We start from the raw sequence: 26812 nt of genomic DNA, 5'->3' as shown, positions 1-26812 counted from the left end.
TGCAAAAGTTAACAATTAAAAAACTTTATAAAACTAAAGACAATACTAGGAAAAAAAAGGCACATCATTGACTGACTTCAGAGGTCCAGGGTTCAATTACTGACGGATGCACGTGTAAAAAAAAATGGTGACATGTCCTACTGCTACTATGTCCACCACTGAGATACATATATGCTAAAATTCACAGCCTCATATAGCTGTTCACAAATGAAAAAAAAAAAGTTTTAGATAATATACTATCACAAAAATACATCCTTTTTGAAGAAATGTTTTCATAAGGTCAACTAAAATATTGCACAAGTTAGTGTATGTGTTTTTCTTAGTAGTAATATGGGTTTTGGTACAACCATAATTTCGATAATTGACAATTACAATGACCATAATGAAAACCTTTGAAAAAATTTACTGCACATTTCAATTTCATTTCCCTAAGTCTTGATGAGTTTGTGAAAGGAACCTACTTGCGAAGAAAGAATATTATTATTGCACCGGACAAATCACTTAAAAGTAATTGGTCTTCACTTCCAAGAACTCACACAACATTATTTTCTGAGTCGATTAAATATGATGCAGTGATCTCCAGATCACGTGTTCTGTTATTATTTTTTTGCTTTATGAAATTTTATCTTAATATTACTGTGAATTTATTGATATGAAATGTATTTAGCTATTAAATTTCTTAGAGAGTCAGTTCGACAAACTTTGATTACTATATGTCGTGCAAATAATAATTTTTTTTACATAACTATTCTGTTTTAATAATAATAGTAAAACTGTGTTATTAAACTTTGAATCACGGTTTACTACGCTAGACATGCTGTTTCGAGGGAATGTCGTGTGGCAGTGCTAGTGGTGCTACGTGGTGAGTCGAAGGCAAGTCATCAGCAAGCTGTGGGCATGAGAACATGTGTGGAGCGAGAATGCCTCGCCAACAGCATGGGCAACGAACAGGATTTCCGCGTAATTTGTCACTGGAGTTGTGAACACTGCACAGCTTACTTTAAGTCATCTGTTTCCAGTTTTTTTCACACCTGCAGTAAACTCTTTAATCTACGCAGCACACTACTGGTGAACTTTGCTTGCATTTTAGTGTCGCCACAAATTTGTGGTTAAACTTTTTCTAAATGTCACACTATAAATGGATTTATTACTGCGGTGTGTGATTTTGAACATTTTCCATTTCATTGCATTCAGTTTTGGGCACACATGCTTAACGTTTTCTGATTTACTGAGCAGTTGCTAGTTTACCTAAATTACTTGAAGTACCACCTCTTGTGGTTCCAGGTTTGGTTTCTGCACCAGACAATATTTTTTGAACTTTGTTTTGCGGAACTATCAGGTTTGCAAAAGACAAAGTGTGGAAAAACCTATAACATTTTGGTGGCTGCATACCTCCAAGAATGTTTGTAAATAAGTAAAGTGTTGCCTTTCGTATTAGTTAAATTTACATTTACAAAAAAATTAAAAGAACACAAATTAACTCAGCCAGAAGTGTACGAGAAACAGTAGGACAGGTTATATTGGGAGTGTCTGGCACATTTTATTAAGCGGGCCGGCTGTGACATTGGTGCACGCATGTCTGAATAGTTGAAAACAAAAGTTGTTGGGTGCTAAAAATGTTGCATGGACATTAATACTGTCTCACATTGTATATATTTAAAGGCATGTTATTTGGTAGACTTTAACTACGAGGTGCAGGGCAAGTTTACTCGTTTCAAACTGTGGCCGCTTTACATAACTTTTTTTTTGTTTTTCTACCAAGCAAGGAGAATAAAATAAACTTTTAATTTGGGCAGCTAGTTGGTCAGACTGTCGCTATTTTGTGTAGCATGGGTTTTAAGACATCAGTAGAACTTTACTTAAATGAAATCAACCCCATATCAAGATGTAATTAAAAAATAAATATTTAGTACATTTTTTGTAAAATTCACAATATTTGGGAATGTAGGCTGGCTAGTCAAATTGTAGTTTTGTTACCTTCAGTATGTTTATTTTTAGGTGCGCTGAAGTGCATAGGTTTGCGAAATCATTTTGCAATCTGAACAAATGTTTTTTTTTGTAATAAGCCTTATCCAGTAACAGCCATTTTAGGAAGAATATTGCCATCAATAAAATTTGTTTCACTGCGCAACATATTTTTATTGCAATCCCAGAATTTTCCATCATTATCCTTTTTTCATTAAGTAAAATAATTTTTGAATACAGCAACACCTTCAGGACGGAGTTCTAAATATGTCTGGGTTTTTTTATCAGCAATCATTTTGGGTGACTTTTGAGTTTTAACGAACTCCCAGAAAGGGTGTTGAAAAGTTAATGATGTATATGTTTTTTATTAAAATATTTCTGCATATTATAGCAAAATTTTCAAAATTCACAATGGCACCTTAAATGCCAGAATATAGAGCTTTATCATTGTTGCTACAAGCTTGAAATTCCCAGACCTTTTCAGGTTTTCCAGATCTGAATAAAGAATAATTTCCCTGACCTTTCAGACACGAACAATCTTGCAGTGCCACTTGATTTAACACTTTTTCTGCAGGAAAAGAAGTTTTATTCGTAAAAAAAATTTCCCATTTTTATATTAAAACATAGGCATACCAAAATAAATTAATAATTACACAATAAAACCTCTTTTCTCGGCAGAAAACACTAGTACTGGATTTCAATAGCACCTATAATATGTTTTACTCAATAGAACTCACCCTATTAAAATTAATTATTGGTCATTCTGAAGAAAAGCATTTCTGGAAAAAATTTATTATTTGCATTTCTACTCCCTGACACAATTTACAATCATTCAATTTTTTTTACCAGTAGTTTTTAACACTATGAGTAGTTAGGTTAGCATTTATATATTACAATTAGTGTGATATAATAATCAGTTGGAATAGGTTGGCTACATAGAAAATATTTTAAAATAGTGTAGACTAGGTTACATACATTAAAAATACTTTGAATGTATCTGAATAATTGGTTATGAATAACCTATTTTAGCTAACCTAACCTAATATTTTATTTTAAAATGAAAAAAAATAAAAATAAAATAATAATACTGAAGTAAAAACCACTTAATAGGGTAACGTGTATAGCCAAATTTGTAATATAATTTAAATTACAAATAATATCAACTATAATTATTTATTTCATGTTTACCTGAGGTTGCCAGTGTTATTAGTTGAGGTTACCTGATTTTGATAGTGTTTCACGAGTAACTTTGAAAGCTAGTTTCACAAAGAACTCATTTCATACAGACTCCCTTAAAGATTTGCTGATTATGGTCATGCACTTCCTAGCACACAGTGTTGATATTCTCGAATTTTTTTAGTTTTGAATTTTTAAATGATTCCCACCGGCATCACAACATGTGAGGCCTGGTTATTCATTTCACATATTTTGTTTAATATTAACACATAAACCCTAACTGTTCGTAACTTTATCGCTATTAATCCGCAGAAGCCAGTAATCTCCAGAATCATTGTAAATAAATTCACTATTGAAATATTTATTGACGAGACATGCCCAACATAATAGATGGCAGCGAAGTAAAATTAACGGAGTTTGAGATCTAAATACGTATTTGCAAACAATTACAACTGATTCTCCTGAAACTACTGAGTAAAGGCTATCAAACCTGTATGTAAACATGCATTAATAAATTTTTTATCCCTTGTTAAACTATGTGTTTACAAAAAAAACCTGATAATTCATGAAAAGAAGGAAAATCAACAGAATTTCATGATATTAAACGTTTCCAAATTTTTTGAGATGTCTAACTGTCAATGAAAGTGGTATCTTCTGTTTCACTTTTGTTAGCACAAGAAGAAATTCCACAAATATGTTGTGATTTTCCTGACATAACCCGGAATTCCCAGACTTTTCCTGGTTTTCCAGTCTTGTAGCAACCATGTTTTTGAAATTAAAAATGGCATTCCTATGGAATTTTTCAGAATAAAAAATGGTGGAATCAAAGATTGCAGCCAGGGTCAAGATCATCCAAAGAAGTAGACAAGGTCGAAGGTCCATATCATCCAGAAGGTGGACCCTTGGCACCGACCGTGTTGGACTGGCATTTATATATTACGGAACACGAAAACTGTGCCATGGTTAACACACATCTCCTTTATAATTTTAAAGATTTCAAACTAATGCTAAAAAAAATTAATATTGGTGGTTTGATTTAGCTGTACAATTATTATTTAGTTAAATAATATAAACTATAGCTGCATATTCATCATGGAAAAACAAGTTAAAAAAGTTGTATGACTAAGTCTAAAGCAATTTCTGAAGGTGATAATTATGAGTAAATAAAAACAAGTTTGTTACAAACAATACAAAAAGTACTGAAAACGTAACACAGAAGATCTGATAATGTAACGGAATGAGATCATCAGCAACTTCTCAGTTACCATATAACTTAAAGGAAAGAATTAGGTTCCTTAAGCTTTGGTTAGTTTTCAGATGCAAAGCACAATTGGTTTCTAAATGCAGCTAAGCTGACCTCCATGTGCAGTTGTTTTCAGTTGAAAATTTGGTGCGAGAGTTTCTGGGTTCGAATCCCGGTTAAGGCTTGGATGAGTATGCTGTATTTAATTCTATAATTAAATAATCTTAGCTTGAAAGCCAACCCATGATAAACCCATGATAAATGCAGGGGCATTAAGCCTAATATATATATAAATATTTGCAATTCTTATCAGCCAGTCAAACTTAGCAAATCCACTAATTATTTTCACAACAGTACAAAATGTAAGAAAACTAAGCTTTATGTTAATGATATGAAAGAAATATATAATATCAAAATGTACAAAAATTTGGTTTGTGAAAATGGGTTTATCATTAAATAACAACTAACAATGCAAAAAATCACACCATGCCACTTAAAAAAAATACTTCAGTCATTGAGTCATCTTTTGTTTTTCGCACAGAGGCCCAAGATGATATGAACTCCAAGACTTAAAGTGGGCAACAACTCCCTGCTCATAATTTTAGTATTGCCTGGTGGATTAAGGAAGAACCCGCAACTTTCATCACACAAGCATGAAGCATAAGCAATCACAGCAAACCAGAGTAAGTTTTTGAACCTAATTGCCCACAAGCATAATAGTCACACAGGTCTCTTTTCTAGTGAAAATAAAACAAAATAAAATAGAAGTCAACTATTGTTTCACCTTTATTCTTGGGACTACAAAACAGTTGACTTTCTAAAAAAATTTTTCCTACCTTATTCACAAATGCCTGTGTGTTCTGTTATGAGGGATCTCAGTGGTTCAGTGGTTTTACTTTTCTTTCTTACAAAGTCTATTCTTTTCAGGCACCACATAATAATATTAACAGAAAAGCCCACAGTGTTTCTGAACACCACCATATGGAATCTATGGCTACGGTGTGCAGGATACCGCAGCATCTCATTCCGCATCACTCGACCATTCCATCCAACGTGGTCTCAAGGATTCTTAATGCATTCACTTCATATTTGATTTGAAACAATATGAAGCTGGAATTTCAACCAACATGTTGACTTTTCTTAAGTCTTCAGAAAACATTTTCAATGCTAAGCATTACTAAGAACTCCTTCAATTAGTCAATGATCATAAATTTGTGTGTCAGCTATTTTACTGCGACAATAAACCTTAGTTTACTACTAAACCATGAATACTTACAGGCATTTGGCATCCTTAATACACAGCATTTTTATGCGTTTAACAACAATGCTTCCGCACAAGTAAATTAGATTTATTTTTACAATAACTATGAAATAGAGTTAAACATAATTTATTAAATTTAAGCATAACTTACAGTTAACGCAAACTGCTCTGCTTCTGTCAGGTCATCATATTTTGCCTTATACTCTTGTAACTTTTTAAACTGATCTGCTGGAGGGAGATAAGATATAAGCTGTTCCAAGACATTCGGGTCAAGTTTATTATCACATCGTAAAATTGACTCTTTCACTTCATCATACGAAAGATGCTTCAAAGACCCACCAAGGAGAATAGACAGATTTTGAGCAACTTTGCTATCCAAGACTTTCAGATCTTTTACTTTTCTCCATGTTCCTCCACCCCTATAAAAAAAGAATAAAACATTTTTCTTATAAATAATTATAATTTAACATATGAACATTGTGAAAAGGAGGTAAACTCAAAACAATAAAAAACATACCTTAAGCATAAAAAATAACAAAGAATATCTGCAATCACTTTACTTTTCACTAATTCAAGTGTTTTTGTTAATAATACAACTACCTTCATTCATATATTATACAGGCAGATAACATAAACAAATCAGTCATATTGTACCATGGCTTAAAATGTAATAAGGGCTACATATTTACCTTAATTTAATATCTCTCTCTCTCTTTTATATATATATATATATATATATATATACACACACACACACACACACATATATATAGGGTAATTATAAAGTCCGTGAAACATTTCAAAAAATTGGTACAGTGAAATGGGTAAGAATTATGTAACAAATTATATACCACGTGAAAGAAAAACTCTCAAAGTTTTTTTTTCTCACTAGTTATAAATGTTCTATGTGTCCACCTTGCGTCACACGACACACATCTAATCGATAGTCCAATTCTGCCCATACCCGACCCAGAATATCAGGAGTGATGGTAAGAGCAGCTGCTACGATGCAGTGTCTCAATTCGTCAAGGTTCTGTGGTAGAGGTGGAACATAAACACTATCCTTGATGTATCCCCACAAGAAAAAATCGCAAGGTGTCAAGTCCGGTGATCGTGGTGGCCACGGGAGTAGCACTTGGTCAGCGGCCGCCCCACGGCCCATCCAGCGATGTGGCAACGTCTCATTCAGATAATCTCATACCACATTGTGGTAATGAGGTGGGGCACCATCTTGTTGGAAGATGAAGTCCCTGCTATCAGCTTCAAGTTGTGGCATAAGCCACAATTGCAGCATGTCGAGGTAGGTGATACCAGTGACAGTTCTCTCAGCGAAGAAGAAGGGGCCATAAACTGTCTTGTTTGACATGGCACAGAACACGTTAACTTTTGGCGAATCTCGGACGTGTTCGAGAGTTGCATGTGGATTCTTTGTCCCCCATATGCTTGTGTTGTGTCGGTTGACTCTTCCTGAGAGATGAAAAGTGGCTTCGTCACTGAAGATTAATTTGCTTGCAAAGTCATCATCTTCAAGACGGTTCCGCATGGGAGTGCAGAACTGCAGTCAGAGCACTTAGTCATCGTGGCTGATGGCTCGCAGAAGCTGCAATTTGTACGACTTCACTCTTAATCGCTTATGAAGAATTTTCCACACTGTTGGCTGAGGGATGTTCAATTCTGCACTAGCCCGATAAGTTGACTTCTTGGGACTCCGCACCATCACGTCCCATACACAATCCACTGTCTGTTGTGACACGCCTGGCCGACCCGACCATTTTGCGTCGCACAAACAGTCGTCTTCCTCGAATTTCTTGTACCACTTCATTATGCTATTGTAAACTGGTGGTAATTTGTTAAACTTGCCACGGAAAGCTCTTTGGACACTCACTACCGATTCGCTACGGGCGTATTCAAGCACACACAAAAGGCTTTCTCTGCCTGGTTCGCAGCCATTTTCAGCAATTACATGCACTAGCGCCCCTGTCTGTTGTTTTTTAAAATAGCTTTTTGGCGCTACATTCAAAAACACTTTGAGAGTTGTTCTTTCATGCGGTATATAATTTGTTACGTTAATCTTTTCCATTTCGCTGTACCGATTTTATGAAATGTTTCACGGACTTTATAATTATCCTGTATATAAAAAAAAACAGTATCTCTCTACTTGCATACCAAACTGTTAGGATTTGTACCTGATGATTTTAATTTAATCCCTTTCTTCCTTTCACATGTTTATACAAGACACTGAACTCATTCCAAAATGACATGGAAGATGAGGTGTAAGGTGCACCAGTTTCAAAATTAGGATACAAAGTTAGCTAATCACAGGCAGGAAAGACAGACTGCTACCTTCCTTACCCCTGCTCCTTACACCAGCATCGCTGAGGCACTGGGCACAAATTATGTTGTACAGACAGCAAGAGCCGAGTGGCTGTGGGGCAAAGCAGTGGTTCTTACAGCAGGACAGGTGTGACAAGAGACAGCGAGATGTCACATGCTTCTTTCACACACACTCCTCTGATCAGTATACTTCAAGATCTTCTCAAGGCACATTTACATTCCATACTAGCTGGCATTTTCCATTGTCTTGGTATTCTCTTTGACCACCGCAAATAAATTAAAGGCATTCATAACAATTTTGTATTGCATGTAGAGTAAACACAGTTTGTGTAAAATGTAACAGTAATTTCTTTAAATAATAAATAATTAAATTTTTTTTTAAAAAATTTAAAATTTTTTTCTAATAAATATTTGCATCAAGGATGTTTTTTGTTGTAAACAAAATGAGAATTTGATACATGAATTTTGCATTTAATTTTGTCACTTTCATATTCTGGAAGGTTATTTTAACCCATTTTTGGTTTTGAGAGTACATGCATTGATATTCCGCACAGTAATCTTTGAGAATGTTATAGGAGGATACGTCCATGCACCGTAGTTTTGCCGCGTTTCGTAGTCAGTCATCACAAGGCAGTCAAACCAGTAGTGTTGCTCAGTGGTTTACAAATTGCTTTTTCCACACAAAGTCCGAATAATTTAATGCCTTATAGGTCCGAGCCAGGACCCATTTGTAAAATTTTTGAACATGTTTATTTAGAAATAATATTTTTAACCACAGGCATCGGCGTTTATGGCCCAAGTGACTATAGGATTTCCCATGCAGCAATTATCCCATGGTAGTTGTTATTCCTGGAATTAACTGTGAGACATACTTACCAACCATTATTTCCATAAAGATTCCTCTTGGTTTTGTAACACTGGACAATTATTTCTTGGTTCAAGTGACAAGCAATTTTTTGGTATGTGTGAATGTGATTATGTCTAGAACAATATGTTTGAAGTGTATTTCAGCAATTTATTGTTTTAGTAAAGTACATATATATTTAGAAGTACTTCATAACTCTTTTCTTAATCTGGTAATTTGCCTTTAATTTAGTTTTTTTTTTCTCCTGCTGCAGTGCTCATACATAAGGAAATTTGTACTGTAATCAGGTCAGGTCTTAAGCCTGGCCAGTCTAGTGTGTTATAATTTAAAAATAAATTTTAGGATGTGTAAAGGAATAAATTGCTATTAATAACCCTGTTAGTTTGGGTCAGCTCTGTTCTCACTTCTTTATAGAATTTAGACCTTTAAGGCCCCTGCCTAATTGGGCATACACATGATGTGCAAATCTTCAGAAAATCCACGCAATTTGAAAACTGCTCAAGATATCAGAGTGGTAACTGTTTACGAAAAACATTTAAGAATACGCTGAGGGCAGATGGTTAGTTCTGTTTCCGGATATCATTTCTAAACTAAATTATTAAGAGAGTGAAAAAGGCTAAAACATGTGTTTTCAAAAAATCTTTTAGACATAAATACATGGTAAATATTCTTGAAAGCACACAAGGGCCTTGTATTACATCTTTATCTTCATTTCCTTGCAATCTGATGTTATTGCTACCACTCAAATTTCAAAGATGTGCTATTATGCACAACGTAAAAACTGTGCGTCAGTTTAGAGCCTTGCGCGTAGAAGCGATACTGCGCTAGAAGCACCAGAGAGCATCACATTTATTATCCTGTCTCACTAACACAAACACATCCCTAAATAGGTGGGCCCCTTATTAACAATATTAAACTGAAAATAATTTCTCATAATTTGTACATTTGTGAAATTCCTCAAAGGATAAAAATTTTTCCAACAACTTAACCTTCAACCAGAGTTGCCTCTGAAGAAAAATAACTTTCAGCTATTCAAACATCATGGCATAGTTAGCAAACCATGTATCTCTCTAATGTGTTGAAAAAAATGTATTGCAATACAGTTTCCAACAGCATACTCGCAAAGCTGGTCATAAGCTGGAGAGAACACATTTTCCCATACCTAAATGTTAAGTCTCACAAAGAAATTATTTTCAATAACTGTTTCCAACTGCACGTTTTTTTTTCTCACAGATAAAATGCATGGGAAACATTCCCTGCAGTCTTGACTACGATAACATAAAAAAAAAAAGATAGTTAAATTTCTACTGCACAATAATATAATGATATAAGAACAGTTTTTTAAGAGCATAATATTTACTCTTATAATTGAGAGATAAAACTGTAGTGGTTACTTCTGAATGAAGCACGTATTTCTTGCTGTCTTGATAATGATGTTTCTATTGTACAATGATAATATATGTAAATATATCAAAATTCACACACTGTTACTGCCAGATGACGGGATGAGGCATACACTCAATGGAGCCGGCTGTCTGCCTGAGGTGCTCCAGAGATGAAATGAAGTGAGGTGGAGTAGCGAAGGAATGTGTTTGGTGCAGGGAGTGTTCGTCTGATCACTGCAATATCTAGTATTTTTACATTTTGCAAACATCTGGAGTTGACCTCATCAGGCATCAAACCCAGATCAACTTAGCAGGAAAAGAGCAATCTGACCACCAAGATAACATAATGATCATAAATACATATTTCTTAAGCCTTATGTTTAGTATCACAAAAAAAAAAAAGTTAAAACAGAATTTGATGTTTAGCTGACGTGAAGATGAGAAAATCAAAACAAAATGGGACAATCCAATCTAGTTGAAATTATTAAAAGTTAGAAAAACACATACTTGTCCACAACATCGGAGACTGTTTTCACAGGTGGTTTCGACGAAAACCTTTGCGAAAGTCCATCTAAAATATCCGTGGTTGCTAGTGTCTCCTCTTGTGTTTTAACCCAAAATGACTTCTCTGACAAATGTTGTGGTGCTATCTGAAAAATGTAACAAGCAGAAGTAAAAACTAAGAATCTTATACATTAGAATTTATATAAATAAAACAAATATTTTCATATTTAACATAATATATGAGGTAAGCAAACTGAAATGATGATTCTCAGTATCCCTAAGAAAGTAAATAAATTTTCTCTTATCTTTTGCAACCAAAGCATAATTTATCTGTATTTGATTATTCATACTTTCTGACCCTGACAAAACAGCTCAACAATGCCCACACTTAAATCTTTATCCAAAACCCTGAAAAACAGGATTATAATATCTTACTTTGAGCACATACATACCCTTTTATTATTATTGCAAAAGACTCAAAACCTAGAATATTTCTTGATTTTCTAAGATGACAGTCATTAAAAAATCAAACCACCTTGTTTATGCACTGTCAACTATATCGGTACCTTGGATAGGTATTAATCAGTTCTAAGACTGTTGAGGCTTTTTCATCTCAGAAAAAGAAGTGCTGACAAAAGAACTATAAATAATATAAAATTGAAATTTTGAATGTTAAACATTCTTCAAAATTATTTTTTATAGCATAAAGCAAACACTGCACTTATTTATTAATTTTTAAGCATGAAGAAGTTAGTGTGTTGTTTTATTCATGATTATTTTATTTTACTATTAACTTGAATTGTAAAGCTTATTTTAACATTTTTAAAACTATGATCCCATTCTCGTCCCTAAATGAAAGTTGGTAGATAGTCAGAAAACCTGCATGATTATAATTTTTTGTCCAGACAGATAAAAAAATGGTGTTTTTGAGATTTAAAAAAATTATATACTTTTTGGAATTTATTTTCCATCCAAAATCAGTCATGTAGCATATTTAATTTAGCTATTTTTAAGATCTTTTAAATGATCCAATTAGAGATTACTAGGTATATAATTATTAAAAACCAAGAGTCAATTTAGTGAACCAATGTCACTTAAAATATCAGCATGCAGTTATTAAAAAATAATTTATTTTAAAAAATTCATATTTTTTAAGTACTTCATAGAAACAATGTATGTACCAAAAATTATGGAAATCCAAGACTGTTCAAAAATATTATTTTTTTTTGTTGATTTGATATGGAATGACCCGGTACTGTAGCTAAAAAATCTTATTCAGTTAAAAGGTGATTTAGAATGTTGACACAAAAGACAGCGGCAATGAGTCAATGTTACAGTAACATTACATAGGCAAGTCCGAGTCGTGGGGACAATAGAATGGTAGTAAGAGGGCCCAGAACGGGAAGCAAAGGGTTGTGGGTGGGTGGAGCAGGAGAGAGGGTGAGTGAAACACGAAAAAGCTGGTCAAACTGTAGAGGGGAAGGTTATTAACATTCACCACTTAAAGACAAATTTGTCTGCAACTGATGTGTGGCTTATTTGTAAGTACACGTGTTTAAAGTGAATGAATGAATGAATGTCTCATCATCATCGAGGCCATTTGAGACAGTGAAAAGAAATGAGATGCTAATAGAGATTTAATGAAATGACTGAGTGGGGGAAACCGACTGGCATAGGGAAACGTTTGCCACTTTTCACACTTGCAAAAAATTTGAGTTTGACCCTACCATGAACCAAAACTAGATTGCCTTGGTGGAAGGAACAAAGGATTAAGAGAAGCTTAGAATCTACGGTGCAGTGAAATTGCATAAACATGGTATTGCAGTTAGAAGCAAAATAAAATACAAATGAACAAAGTGTTTTAAGATCATAATAAAATCACTTGCCATAAGCTACAATGATAAGTAATATTAATAAATAAATTGAAATCCAGTCATAAAAAAATATATATTTTTGTTTGCAGTAGTAAAACAGTATCATTGAAATTCTAAGATTAACTAATATATCATTAATACAATTCGTCGCTTAAGAAAAAACACCGCCTATGTGACAAAAAGCAAATTTTTCATAACTTAATAACTTTATACACCATGCTGTAACTGAATGATAGCCGGTGTTAGAAAAAAGACCACAGCAGCGCATGCTGTTGAATATTTGGAGAGTTCACTTAGTGAGAAACTTACGTTTCCATGGAGACACACACAAAAAACTAAATTTTAAAAAATGTTACTTAGGCGGTATTGTTTCTTAATTGACAAATTATTCATACAAGTTTAAGTGATACAGCACAGTAAAGGAAATATAATTAAAATTACCAACACTTTATTTATGAAAAACTTTGACACAACTTACCACTTTCCAATTAGCCCTTTTTAACGGACCGGCCGTATCCCACTTTTTCTTTGGCTTGAGCCCCAGGGGCAGGACGTTGCTGGGTGGCGGCGGGGGTCCGAAGGGTGGCGCTAGGCCGGGAAGTCCAGGCGGCCGCGGAACCCCCATTCCCGGGAGCGGGGGAGGGGGTGGGCCGCCCATTCCCGGCATCGGTGGGGGCGGTGGACCTGCCATCCCAGGCATCGGCGGGGGTGGCGGGCCGCCCCCCCTCCCGGGCATGGGGGGCGGGGGTGGCGGGCCGCCCCCCCTCCCGGGCATGGGGGGCGGGGGCGGAGGCGGGGGCCCGCCCCCTGCACCGGGCATGGGAGGTGGCATGGGCATGCCACCTGCTCCGGGGAAGGGAGGGGGAGGCGGCGCCATGCCAAACATCTGTTCCCAACACAACAGCACACCACTTCGTTATTTCATCATACCACAAATGAAAAAAAAAAGTGGCAGTCCTATACAAAGTGGTAGTGTAGGGAACATTATATGGAATTACATGTAAATTATTGCTTGGTGTATTTTTCAATAGTGCTGGGGTTAGAAGTTTCTGACCGTAATTATAAACATTATGATGCCTTAGTCTGGAGAAAGTTCAAAAAAGATAAACCTTTCCTGCAGTTGATAAAAAAACAACTGACTGTGCCAAACATGTTCTACAGTGAGTTCACGCATGGCTTCCTTCCATTAACATACTCTGGCGCCCGGCACCATCTATTCTCAGTCAGAAGGACAGCACATCAAGCATGCTACCACCACTACCAATACTCCTATTTCTACCCATGGAACAACAAAGGGGCGACTAAGTCTTATGCCACAAATAAGGTTTTCTCCAATTTTTGTGCAGATGTTGAGAAGTAAAAAATAAAAGCCCTTTATATTTACCTCTTACTTAAGATTTTGTCAACTGCATTTTAATCATCTCTATACATTTACACAAATCACACGTACTCTGTAAATGTTTCTACATGTTAAGCTGGGCACGCCAATGATTATAATGATACATGTTCTCACTAGTTCATTTACCAAATGTATCCCATGATGTTAGATCAATTGTTACTATTGATTCATACGCTGTTGAAACTACGATTACTTATTTTAATGTTCATCCCAATGGAGTGTCTATATTTTGTGATGTTGTGGTCCTTGGTTAATGAGGTTTGTTTATTTTTTCCCACTTCTTGTGTGTGTAATGTAAAGAATACAAATAATTTTTGTTTTCAAGTATGAAATGACAAATATGTTGTGATGTTGTGTTTTAAATTGTTGACACAATTTTTTCTGTTACTGTTTAGCGAGACAGTAGTGAAAAAAAAAACCTTTGAATACTTTTTGGCATGTTTAAAACATCACTTATTGTTCATGTTTTTGATTATAAAATCCCATTAAACATCAAAAAAGGGTATTTATATCACACAAATGACAATCTCAGCAGTGAATGTTGGTATATGACAAACTCACGAGGTATTTGTAAGCAAATTAATATTTGTTATTTCGAAGTGTAAGCATTCGAATCGAATAAGAATCGTTTATTACTAGAATTCAAAAATTTGAATATTCACACAGGCCTAACTGACATGCTTTTTGGAGTTATTTCGGCTTTATCGCAACTCACCATATAATCTTGTCCCTAGTGATATGGTAATGTAATGACTGTGGTGCACGTTTCAAGTGAAATAGTTAGTTAAGAGTCTTGGAAGTGAATTGGACTGGGAGACAGCCTGGATAAAAGGAAAAACACTAATGCTTTGCTAAAGGCTACATTTGTCTATTTGGGCACCATTTTACTTAGAACATGAGAACTTATTGAAGAAATTGATAGTTCAATGATAGGAAGTCTAACTTTTAATGCAGGTGATTTGTAACCATGACTCCTGAGATAACTCCATAGTGAGTAAAATAAAAAGCTGTTACACAATTGCTGGGTGTAGGGGGCTAAAAATGTTCTATGTATGGCAGTTAACTTTTTAACTTAAGTAAAAATAAAATTAGTAGTCTACATAATAATGTAGGTAATTAAAGGTTTGACTGGATATAACCAGTAAATAATATTTTCACGTTTTAGTTTTCAAATATGCAAAAAAACTAATGCAACTGGTATTTATGATGAAGAAAGGAATATAAATTAAAAAAGAAGACAAAAATTTGCGTCTCCTTATAAATACCTTAGCGTCCCCCTGTCCAAGTTCGTTAAATTTCTTCTCATAATGCGCCAATGTCGCAAGCGCTTCCTGCTTTGCCGCTATTTCATTTTCAAGCTTCTTGTTCAATTCTTCTAATTTACGCTCATCATCAGACCGTGTCATTTCTAAAAATAAAAAACAATAAATTGCATAGCAGTTAAAGAATAGAACCATTAACCAAGAAGAACAAGCAGAACTGCATTTGAAATGGGTGTGTGTGTGTACGGAAGTGTTGTCCATGCAGTGTACTTTCAATTTGTGAAGTGTTTGAGAACTTTCCACCTCCAGGACTACATAGGTTCCTTACCAACATTTGCTACACAGCTGTAGCCTTAAAATGCAGAGTGACCATGCAGCTTATACCTGAATACATGCTGTACGTTATTCTGCAAATATGTGAACACACAGTTTGTCCATGTGGCACCAAATGGCACAAAATAACCCCTGTCATGTTATGAAAATACAATACAGTTGTTAACCTTACAGGAGAAGAGTTTCGATGGAACTTGTGCCTTTGTGGCAATGCTTGATGGTGCCATTCAGCAAACTGAGATTTCAGCTCGAGTTCACCTGCCAGACCCACTTTCTTAATGGCGATGAGCTTGTACAAACATGTCATCTTTTTGTTTTTGTATCACTCCAGGTTCACATGACATACATTTCATAAGATTACTTTCTCGTTTCAATCAGTGCATGTGGTTATCAACTTTGCAGATTTTGCATAAAGTGCTTAACAGAGTTGCTTAGTCAATAGCTGTGTGTGTCCGAAACTCCAGCCGCTCTCAAAGCTCTGGATAGTAAAAACATAAGCTACTCCAGTAAGAACAGTCAATAGACATTCTGGATGAGACAAGTGGGAAAGCTGCTTGCATGTGCATACCCATTTCATTGAGTAAATATAAATTTTCATTTCCAAGGAAGATTCTTGAAGTACAGAGTGTGAGCTCTCAACTAATAAATATTCTTGACCAAGTTGCAGGATAGTCGTACCCAGAGGCATCACGCAATTTGGCAGAGTACAAATATTGGCCAAACTTTGTCAGTGACCCACATGTGGCAAATAAATGCAGTGAAATAAGCAGGCAAATGGAAAAAAAAAACTGATATACCGTAAAAAAAAAATTCTAATGTACTATGGCATAACCAACTTACAAAAAAAAACTAGAGAGTCACTTTTAAATGTATTGAGCCTATATGAGACTGTGACTAAGTAAAAATTATTGTAGGTTGGTGCAAGTAAATATGTACTAAATTACCATTGTATTACAATAAAACACCCAATTCAGCAGACTCAACATCCGAGGTAGAAAAAAAAACTAAATAATATTGTAAATGATACTGAATAAAAAAATTCCTTCAAACATCTTTACATAAACAGGATTGCTACAAACTTAGGATTAAAAAATTCTCTGAATTTTCCAGAGTTTATAGACCTGAAAGCTGAAAGCTTCCAGACAAGAATGATTAGGTGGTGCCAATTGGTGGTGGTGTTTTCTGGGGATGAAACGAGAATGTATATGACATTGAAGGTGTTATTTTGATTTAAAAAGTTGGACTACAAAAATGAATATTTACATAATAAAACCATTTTCAGAAGAAAACAATAGAAATGGATATGATTATAAATTCTCAAAAATATTATGCTTCTTTTTAGCAGCAGAAATCCTGGTAAAAGCTTTAATGTTTTTTACGGTATTTGTAGTTATAATCAAACTTTACGGTATCATCTATTTTTATCCAATAATATCCCTGACATTCACTGTCTCACTTGCAACAAAATTAACTGAATGCAGAAAGAAATGTACATAAAATTATTTTGGGAATAGTTAGCTAGGCTTTAGTGTAGGCCTACCTTCTTATTTTCCAAATCAGTTTCACAAGTTAAGGTTACCTGATTATGACTGTTTGGTTTACGGGCCATTGACTTTTTCCTAACACACTACCAGATTAACTGTTAACTGTCACATCAAACATCAAAGCCTCTTATGGGTTTTGCCTCAAATTTGTTTTCATTAAAAATTTTGAAATGACTCCCGATGCCATAACATTTATGATCTTAATTTTTGTTTGATATATTGAGTAAAGTACTAAACATACTTAAACTCATAGTCAACCCGAACATTGGAAAAATTACAAATATATATTTTAAAAATGAAAATGCGTTGGTCTTGATTTCCTTTCCCCAAGATCAGCATTGAATAAAATTTTAGCACAAGCGATATACTAATTATAGTACATTACAATAACATCTTTAGTCAAATGAGACACAAAAGTGAAAATGCTCAAGTTCGCTGGCATTTGCTAGCATGTGGATAGTTTGTTTTCAAAAGGTGTTGCAAGGGCATCAAAATATGTAATATACAAAAGCTATTAATTTGCCTAAACCTATAAGTATTGGCTATTGAACCTGTATATTAACATATGTAAATTTGTTTTCATGTTCAACTCCATGTATACAGTAAAAAGGCAGTGATTATGTGAAAAGGAAAAATATATCAAGATATTTTGCATTTCAAAATTTTTTTACAGTCTCTCATCACCTGTGAATTTTTATTTATTTATTTTAATTTGCTACATGCCCACCAACAGTATACAGTTATATATCCTATTTTACTTCTGTTATCACAAGAAGAAATTCAAAAATGTTTTGTGATTTCTCCGACTTTTCCTTGTATTCCCTTACTATTTTCATTTCCCTGACTTATCCTTGTTTTTGAGGTTTACTATAGTTGTAGCAACCCTGACAAAAGTTTTTATTTTGATAATAATAACGCAGAAATAGCACAAAGTCTGAATTCGGGAGTTTGCTGTAGTTACCTGTTACAAGTGGATTTAGGGTGGGAAAAAATTACAATAGATATAGTAGAAAGTGTTTCATTGACCACTTATGACTAAATGTCATAAATCCAAGACCAATTATTAACTTTGTGAGCCATACATTTTTTTTCCAGGAATGCTTACGTAAACACACAGAGGTAGAAAAAAAGTATTTGTTTTCTAAAAGATTATGTTTGCAAGGTTTTTTTATCTTCAGGAAAATATGTACTAATACTGTAATTTCCAACACCAACCCAAACTTCATGCACACACACAAAAAAAAATTGCAAAAAAAAAGCCGTTAAATTTACATTGAAATGTGATTTTTAGTAGTAATCTGGATAGGTGATAAGTTTTTTTGGTGACTCACACATTTCCAAAATAAAATAAAATCAAAGGATAGATAGTAATATTTACAAGTTCATTACATGGGCTAGTTCACTAAAACTAAGACTCCACAAATAGGTATGGGTTAAATACTTGCCAACCAGACTTTCTATTAGCGGCTGCACATCAATTTGGAACCTGCGGTTGGCTCGGAAGTCAGGATCACAGCCTCCTCGGTGAAGGACTATTTGAGATACACATTCTTCTATTAATTTGAAATATGCAGGCCTGAAATATTTATTTCAAATTTTGCAGTCACCATAACTAATTTTTATCTGTAATAACCTTTTTTTAAATTCAAATTTGTAGGTTATCTTGCAAAGAAAACATAAAATTAATCAAATAAGAAGAAACAAAAAAATTAAAAACTCACATTTTAATAACAATTTAACATCTTTTCTTTAATTAATTTCAATGTATACATTGAGCTCAAGTACAAAAAATTGCCATGCTGCCATAGCTTCAACAGCATTAATTCAATCAAACAATAAATAAAAATGAAATAGTTTAACTGGTGAAAGAGGTGAAGATAAATATGGTATTTTGTACAGTTATGCAAAAAGGACTTAAATAAGATGGAATATCTAAGATAACAGTGGACTTGAATCACTTGACCATCAATTCAGTGCTCATAAATATAGGAAACAAGGACTAAATCAATGAGCCCTAATGTAACAACAACAGCCTCCGAGGACACTATGTGAATGATAAAAACCATGTTGAGTGAGTTATCCTGTGGTAGATCTCTAATCTGGGGTTCAGAGGCACCTGCCATCCTTTGAAAGGGTGATGTAGAACGAGGCCTTACACTAAAGCCACAACTTTTCCCCACGTTGTTTGACTCATGTTGGAATCAAACCTGGATGGTCAGATAATCAGGCTGACAGACCAGTGGCCTGGCTACTTAATGTATGTAGTGGAGATGATTGGTGAAAATAAAATTTATCGTGAAGAGCTGTAACACCAAGTTCAAAATGCTCGTACACACAGTACCGAAGATCAACACGATTTGCTTCCTATAAAATTACCAAGTTAATTCAGATTAATTATTGAAAGGAGTAAATAAAAGAGTCATTTTATTGTTCATGGTGTTTGGCAGCAGTGCATGACATGTACAACCTGCACGTGACAAGGAAACAAAACCATTGAATATACCAGTCCAATATACAGCATAGTTTTGCATAGATGGATATTTATTTGACCTGCCTGGAGCTTTAAGGGATTGTTTATTGCATAAAATTGGTATGAATTGAAACTGCCATTAAACATGCATATGTAAATTATAGGTCAGTTTGGTTTTATACTGCTACCTCAAGAGTCAAACTCTCTCTTGTGCATTAAGATGTGCTCATTAGTAATGTACCGTTCAAGTTTATAACACATCTTGGTGTCCCTTGTTGACTCAGGTACGTATAACATAAACACTTTGCAGGATAATCAAATGTAGAAATACTTTCCGTAGATCAAGTCATGTCCGTGCAAGTTGGCGTCAAGAGCGTTTACAACAAATTTTTATGTAATCAAAGTTTCAGAACTGTTTTATGACAATAAACAGTCAGATATTACAAACAAGTAGTCCAGTGTCTCAACTCCTCCACGAAGGGAAAGTAACTACTACAAATGTGGGACCAAATTTTAATATCTTGCATTCCAGCTAACCTAAACACTGCTGAAGTCTAAACAAATGTTTTATTTCACTCAATAAAGTGTTGAAACACATAGTAACTTGTCATAATATGCTATCAGTTGGAACAGGTGTAGGACATGACAGGCTTTGTTCCAGTTGATTTTGAGAAGTTATCATCAGGAATAATTAAGAGTGTTCTGATTAGCTGGAATACATGATACGACTATTTTATAAGGACAAATGGGTAGCTGTAGTACACTACTACTCAGCTCTCTTTCCACTTTCTTTTCAGCTTCATTCTTAATACCAGAAACCTTGATGAAATGGAAACAAAATGAGGGATGCTGACTCCAAGGTCACCAGCCTAAGCTATCTTCTGACCATGACAACTTGTCCATTACTCATGAGCTCAACACAATACTCAGAATGATAGGTCCTCCCTCCTTCTTTCTTGGTAGCTTGGAGTTATGTCATGTCTTTCTTCTATCCTCCGCAAGTAGGTCCCTCAACGTGGACTAGATGAGGCAATGGAACGGAATTATGAAAGTCTTATGGGGGTCTTCTCAAAATGGAGAAAATGTAGCACAAAGAGCATACTGATAGAAAAGAGAGCTTATCTTTAAGGAGCTTACACAGCTGAGTAGTTAAAACATTATGGATGTATGGATATAGGCTTAACACATACCTCTCTCATAAGTGATGCAGTCACAGTCAGTGGATGCATATAATTAGGGTCCAAATATAGGAAAGCATGAAAATTACATAATAAATGCACTCAAATGATGCAGAACAAACCTTGGTACACAAATGGAGGTGACATAAAAAATTTAAACCCAAATAAATTAGGACCTATCACCAGTTTGAGTGTCAAACCACAGTTGCAAATGGCACAGTAGTAATAACATGGTCGGGTAATTATTGACACAAATTAAAAGAGAAATCACCTTCAAGATTTAGGCAGCATCACACAAAAATAAAAATATTGTTAGAAGTTCTAAAAGATCATTGTATTTGTGTGTGTGTGTGCGCGCATGCGTGCGCGAAGTCAAAATATACATTTACACTTTATAAACAGTGAAAAAGCTCAGGTCAATAAAAAAAAAAATTAAAAGCCATGAATTGTATATTATGCTCAATACACTTAAACAATGCAAGTAAAATCTATGTGTGACAGGTTAACTACGTCAGGATTTTTGAAAGGTTTTTAAGGAAATCATAAAAACTCTATAAACAGGCACACCAACGCAAGCTTGCGATTCTAATTGATGACAGTATACGTTAGTTTTCATTGGGGGCATAGAGTTGTCCAATAGTTATCTTGTCTCATGCTGTGCACTTAGTCACACACATTATTGTTTAGTATATATTTACAGAAAAATATTACTAGTAAAAATACTCAGGTTTTGTAACTAAAGGTGAATTCATAACATTAAAAAAATGTTTGTCAGACATAGTATGCCAGGTTGATTTTCAATAATATTAATTGTCATATCATGTTTATATCAATTATCTATACCAGTGATTCTAGAAAAAAAAAATGTAAACCATAACCACTACACACAATACTTTACATCAATTTCTTTTCTTTTGACACTACAGTTTCTTGTCAAGAACAAAATTGATTTTTACAGTGAGAATTACTTGTATCTGCACTTCTAGAAGGTCATATGACCATAAATACTGTAAATATTAAAAAAATACCCACTGACTCATTAAAACCAAATTTTTTCAAACATTAAAAACAAGACTTGTTGAGCGCTAATTTGAGAACAAGTCATGGGCCTGGTTTTCCAAAAATTTTGAGTAACTCAACTGCAGTATTTCTATAGTTATCTTTTTGTGTGTGTGTCCACATTCTAAAAAAAAATTAATATTTTATTAAAATAGTGAACACACAACTTTTTGTATCGGAGACCTGTTAACACGACTTTTATGTACCTTAGTAACCTTATAAACATTTCCCATTCAAGGGTACAAATGATTAAAAATTCGGTCCTACACAGACTCACAAAATGTGCCAAAAATGCAACCCCTTCTTAAGCCGAGGACTTACTGTACACCAAATACCTCATTAATAATCGGCCAGCCTGGCCAAAAAAAAAAAAGCTTTTCCTGCCAACTAGCTGTTTTGAGCAGATGTCTGGGAAGGGGTCCAGATAACTTGTGTGTGATGCCGGAAAGCTGGAGGGTGGGATTTTAAGTCTGACCAGATAATGTGGCATGAAAAAAAGTGTAGCAAATATGTAGGTAGATATGCTGATGATATTTGCTATCAATCAGCAGGATATCTTCCAGCGGGACAGAAATTAATCCTAATGGAAACTGACTATAATGCCATTCCTTACTCAACACACTACAGTAGTTAGAAGAGAAGGGAGAAATGGAGGGGGAGGAGGAGGGGGAGGGGGGGAAGGAGTGGGGAGAGAGAGTGTGTGAATGTGTGTGTGTCTCTCTCTCTCTCTCTCTCTCTCTCTCTCTCTCTCTCTCTCTCCCCCCCCCCCAATATGGTAAACACTTAATTAATTTCGAATAACTAGCTGTATGTTTAACTTTGGGGTATTGTCGAAGCCATTTAAAGGATCCTAATGTAGTTGACCTGCACTGAAACCACTGATGCAAGATACTTTACAAAACAAAAAAAGGAAATATAGTATTGGTGTACATGTAAATGTGTATTCATACAAAGTTTAGACATGCTGGCTAACAAACAAAAAACTTTATCTATTTAGCTTTTACTTCTTTTTGATTTACTGTTGAAGAGGTAGAACTATTTTGACAGGCAATCTGTGCTATGTGCAATGCACACATGGCAAAATGATAACAATGCTATTTATTGGAAAAACAATTTTTTTTGTACCAAAATTTCATTATATATTTTAAGAGATACAAACTCTTTAACAGAACTACAAAGTTACTAACCAAAATAACCATTTAACATCAACTATGAAATATGGTGCCATGTGGTGTCATTTAGACTGTCCAGATCAAAACAATTCTGAAAAAGTACTGTTTCTAGAAATATGGAGGGGTTTGCAAGAACTGAATCTTAATTTAAGGTAAAGTATTTAATAATATTCTATAAGAGCTGCAATTTTATGAAGCCATGATTGATCCATAACTACAGAGTGACAAAAGTGTCATTCATGAAAACTTTCTGTAGTGGTGATAGTATGGAGTTAATTATGCCTTACATTCCTGTAACATAGATAGCAATATGAGGGCCTTTACTCCATTGCACCCTAATGAAGTGAACAAAGTATTTCAAACTATTATAGGAGACAATAAAGTTCAACAAACCTTAGTAATGCATCATCTCGAATAAACAATAAATGTTGTAAGATCGACAACAGGTAGGGTTCTGCACTTGTATCCATGACAAGGTTCTTCACAACCTCGAAACAGTCATTTATCTCATCAAGTTCGAGACGTACGTGGTCAAAACGCTGAACAAACTCATAGTAGTCTTCTTCTTTGTAATCCTTAAATATTTTCAGTTGTACATCAAGCTCGTCATTGCCTTTTCCTTGAAGAGTCTGTAAACAAAAGGTTTCATCAAAAAAAAAAAACTGTTATTTTAAATGACTAAAATAACTATAAGCCTTGTGAATCATTTTCACAAAAAGAGGTCTGACATTTTAATAAAACTTTTTAATAACATAACTTACCTCCACATTATGAATATCCTCTACACATTGGGAAATAAGTGGAAAGTTGTTATTTTCAGCCCCATGGAGCAAGGGGCCATAGTGATAAGAGACTGGCTAGAGGAACATGGTTTGAATCACTGTCTGGCCATCCTGATCGCCACTGTCCACAATTTCCTGAACTACTCCAGGCAAATGCTGGGATGGTTGCTTGCTATAGGCCACGGTAGGCTTGAAGACATGCCAGATCATACTCGTGTTCTTGGTGATACCCATATACAGGTTGGCCACACAAAATCTCAAATGAAATTCCCTGACTTATCCAGGTTTTTCCTGACTAGATTATAATTTTCCCTGACCCTTATTTTTGCACTGTTAAGCTACTTCACTTTTAAAAATTAATCAGCATCCGTTTTTCAAACTGCAAGTATTCTACAGACAAATTAGTAAACAAAGATTTAACTTAATTTTATTCACTGTAGGGCAATATAAATGTGATATGTATTTCTAGTTGTTTATTATCCATATACAAAACTCACAAAGAGTAAAAAGATTATAAGATTATGTAAGTAACCCAAATGAATTGTAGCAGACAATGAAGTTACTAAAAGAAGACATAGTAATTCTAAAGGAGAGCCACTTTTCCACAAAAATTATAATAAAAATTCATTGTTCTTTTTTTACTTGACATGTTTTCCATTTATTTTCTAAGAGGGCATTGTGACACTACAAATAGTTTACCAGTAATTAACCAGTTTCAAGAGTGGTTATGTTAGGTACATTAAACAAGAGTAAAATTGTGAGAATGGTTGGTTAGTGGTTTGGTTAGGTTACGTTAGCTTCATTAAAAACACTTAACAGTGTAGATGGTTATTTAGGTTAGGTTACCTACTTTCAATTTATTTTTAAATTATGATAACTAGTGGTTCTCTTCATTAAAAACACTATAAAATAGTAAAGATGTATGGTTAGTTTAAGTTAGCTACAAAATATTGGTAATTCCTAACCAATGGTCCAAAGAATATTTCAGGATTTTTAATGTAGCTAACCTAACTTAACTGATCATTTTCACACTATCACAGTATTTGTAATAAGTAACCTAACCTCACCACTTGTATCACAATACCCTCTAAAAGAATGATTGTAAAACATGTCAAGAAGTATAAAAATATATATTTGGAGTTTCTAATTAATATTTTTACAGAAAAGTGGCTATTCTTTAGAATGACTCGAATAAGCCTAGTATCTCTGATATTTAGACCATAACTAAAAACATCTATTAGAATATGCCTTACACCAAACTTAAACATAGACCTTAGAATCATATTTCTACTTTCTATTATTTTTTTTATTCTGGACTAGCATAATCATTCCAAATTATAACATGCCTTAAAGGTTTCCTGTAAAAATAATAAAGCATTCTCGGTACCATTGTATATGTGTAGGCCCTACCGGTTTTTTTTCCACACTATATTCCTGCCGCAAGAATACTATTAAAAGTTTCAATATTACTGTTAAAATTCTTTAAGTAAATTGAAAATAAACATCTCTATAGATAAAAAGCAGAAAATATTTTATTAATGGATTAACTGTGAATGATATGTTTAACTTGAAGATAGGAAAAAAAAATGGTCATGAATGAAAAATGATGAGTACCATAATGGTCGAAGATGTTTAGTTTACTGCAGTGAAGTGCCATTAAAAGTTCGGCAACAATCTTTTTTTCCCCTCCAGTCACGTATACGCCGACTTTCTTTCCATAACAGAATTTTATATTGCTTCATCAATTTTTTATAATTTTCATATTTCTTCATCAATTTTTTATAATTTTAAGGGTTTTCAGCTGCTGTAGATAATGCACTTTCAAACCACATGCAAGATGCCTGTTGTTATTTAACCAACAGCAGGTTGACTAACATTGGAGATTGAAGAACTTTAGCTATGCAGTGTTAAGTCATGCATTGTGCTTTTAACACACATTAAAAAAAAAAAAATGTGTGGATTATTGAATGAATATGGTAATATGCACACACAATTTTGTAAATGATACAGCTAACACACGTTTCTATAATGAATGGCTATTGAACAATGGTGAAACAAGCTTATCTCAAAAAAATTCCTTGACCCATCAAAAAAATCCCTGATTTTTCCAGGTTTTCCCTGGCTGGTTTCAAATTCCCTGACTTTTCCCGGTTTTCCCGGTCTGTGGCCACCCCAATATATGCAAATGCACACACAATAACTTCTGCCTATGTGGAATGCCGATTTCCTAGTAAAAAAAAAAAGAATATTTATTTTACTGAGAGTTGCAGTGAACATGTACCCATCTTTGTTTTCCTGGAGTTGTTAGAGCTTTGTCGAGGTTTTCTCTGCTCTGTTTGTGAATCATCTCAATAGAAGATTTGCTTACACCTGCATACTTTGCAGCTCTCTGTTGCCTTGCTTATGGTGAAAGTACACCATTTTTGCCTCTTCACCACAGGTTTCTATCACACTTCATTTTCCTTACAGTGAATAACTTTATTCTAACGCTCTGGACGTTCATCAATATCCATTGTTGAAAAAGTTTTTAATGTTCATTTTGGTGATTTAATTTTGTTATGCTGTAAAGAAAATAATTAATTACAGTAAATATAAGGATTTTTATTTTGCAATGGTAATTTTATAGGAATAGTTTTATAGGAATAGTAAACAGTAATAACTTAGCATTTTCCTTTAATTTTCCACTGAATGCATGCATCTTGTGGAAAAGAGTATACCATCTGCAGCATGGAGGGAAATTATCGTCTGACCTGTACAGTCATACAGCATACGAAGCAGGGGACTGAGGGAGGGACAAAGAATAAATATACCTGGCATCCTTTGTTTTGCCTGCGTCTAAATCCTCTCCCCCCTCTCACAGGTAGCTACTACCACTCACTCCTTTATCCACTACAGTCTCTATGCAAATTCACTACAAACTGAGTAACTGAGTAATAAAGATGATTGATAATGAGTAAAATAAAATATTAGTAAATACTGTGAGCTACGCAACATCAGGAAGATGTC

At 34.4% G+C, this 26812-nt stretch overlaps 1 protein-coding gene across 1 annotated transcript in view; it reads right to left on the bottom strand.

The window, feature by feature from the left end:
• Positions 1-26812, bottom strand: part of LOC134529588 (protein diaphanous-like) — a 107394-nt gene that overhangs the window by 26407 nt on the left and 54175 nt on the right. The window contains exons 8-13 of the mRNA XM_063363839.1: positions 23418-23653; positions 18591-18721; positions 15272-15414; positions 13086-13493; positions 10737-10879; positions 5797-6064 (exon numbers count right to left, since the gene is read on the bottom strand). Of these exons, the coding sequence (XP_063219909.1) occupies positions 5797-6064; positions 10737-10879; positions 13086-13493; positions 15272-15414; positions 18591-18721; positions 23418-23653 (1329 nt within the window). The remainder of the gene's footprint in view (positions 1-5796; positions 6065-10736; positions 10880-13085; positions 13494-15271; positions 15415-18590; positions 18722-23417; positions 23654-26812) is intronic.

The sequence above is a fragment of the Bacillus rossius genome, chromosome 2 (genome assembly GCF_032445375.1).
Source record: "Bacillus rossius redtenbacheri isolate Brsri chromosome 2, Brsri_v3, whole genome shotgun sequence".
NCBI classification, from domain to species: Eukaryota; Metazoa; Arthropoda; class Insecta; order Phasmatodea; family Bacillidae; genus Bacillus; species Bacillus rossius.
Note: the sequence above shows the minus strand (reverse complement) of the source record. Positions and strands in the feature narration are given on the sequence as shown.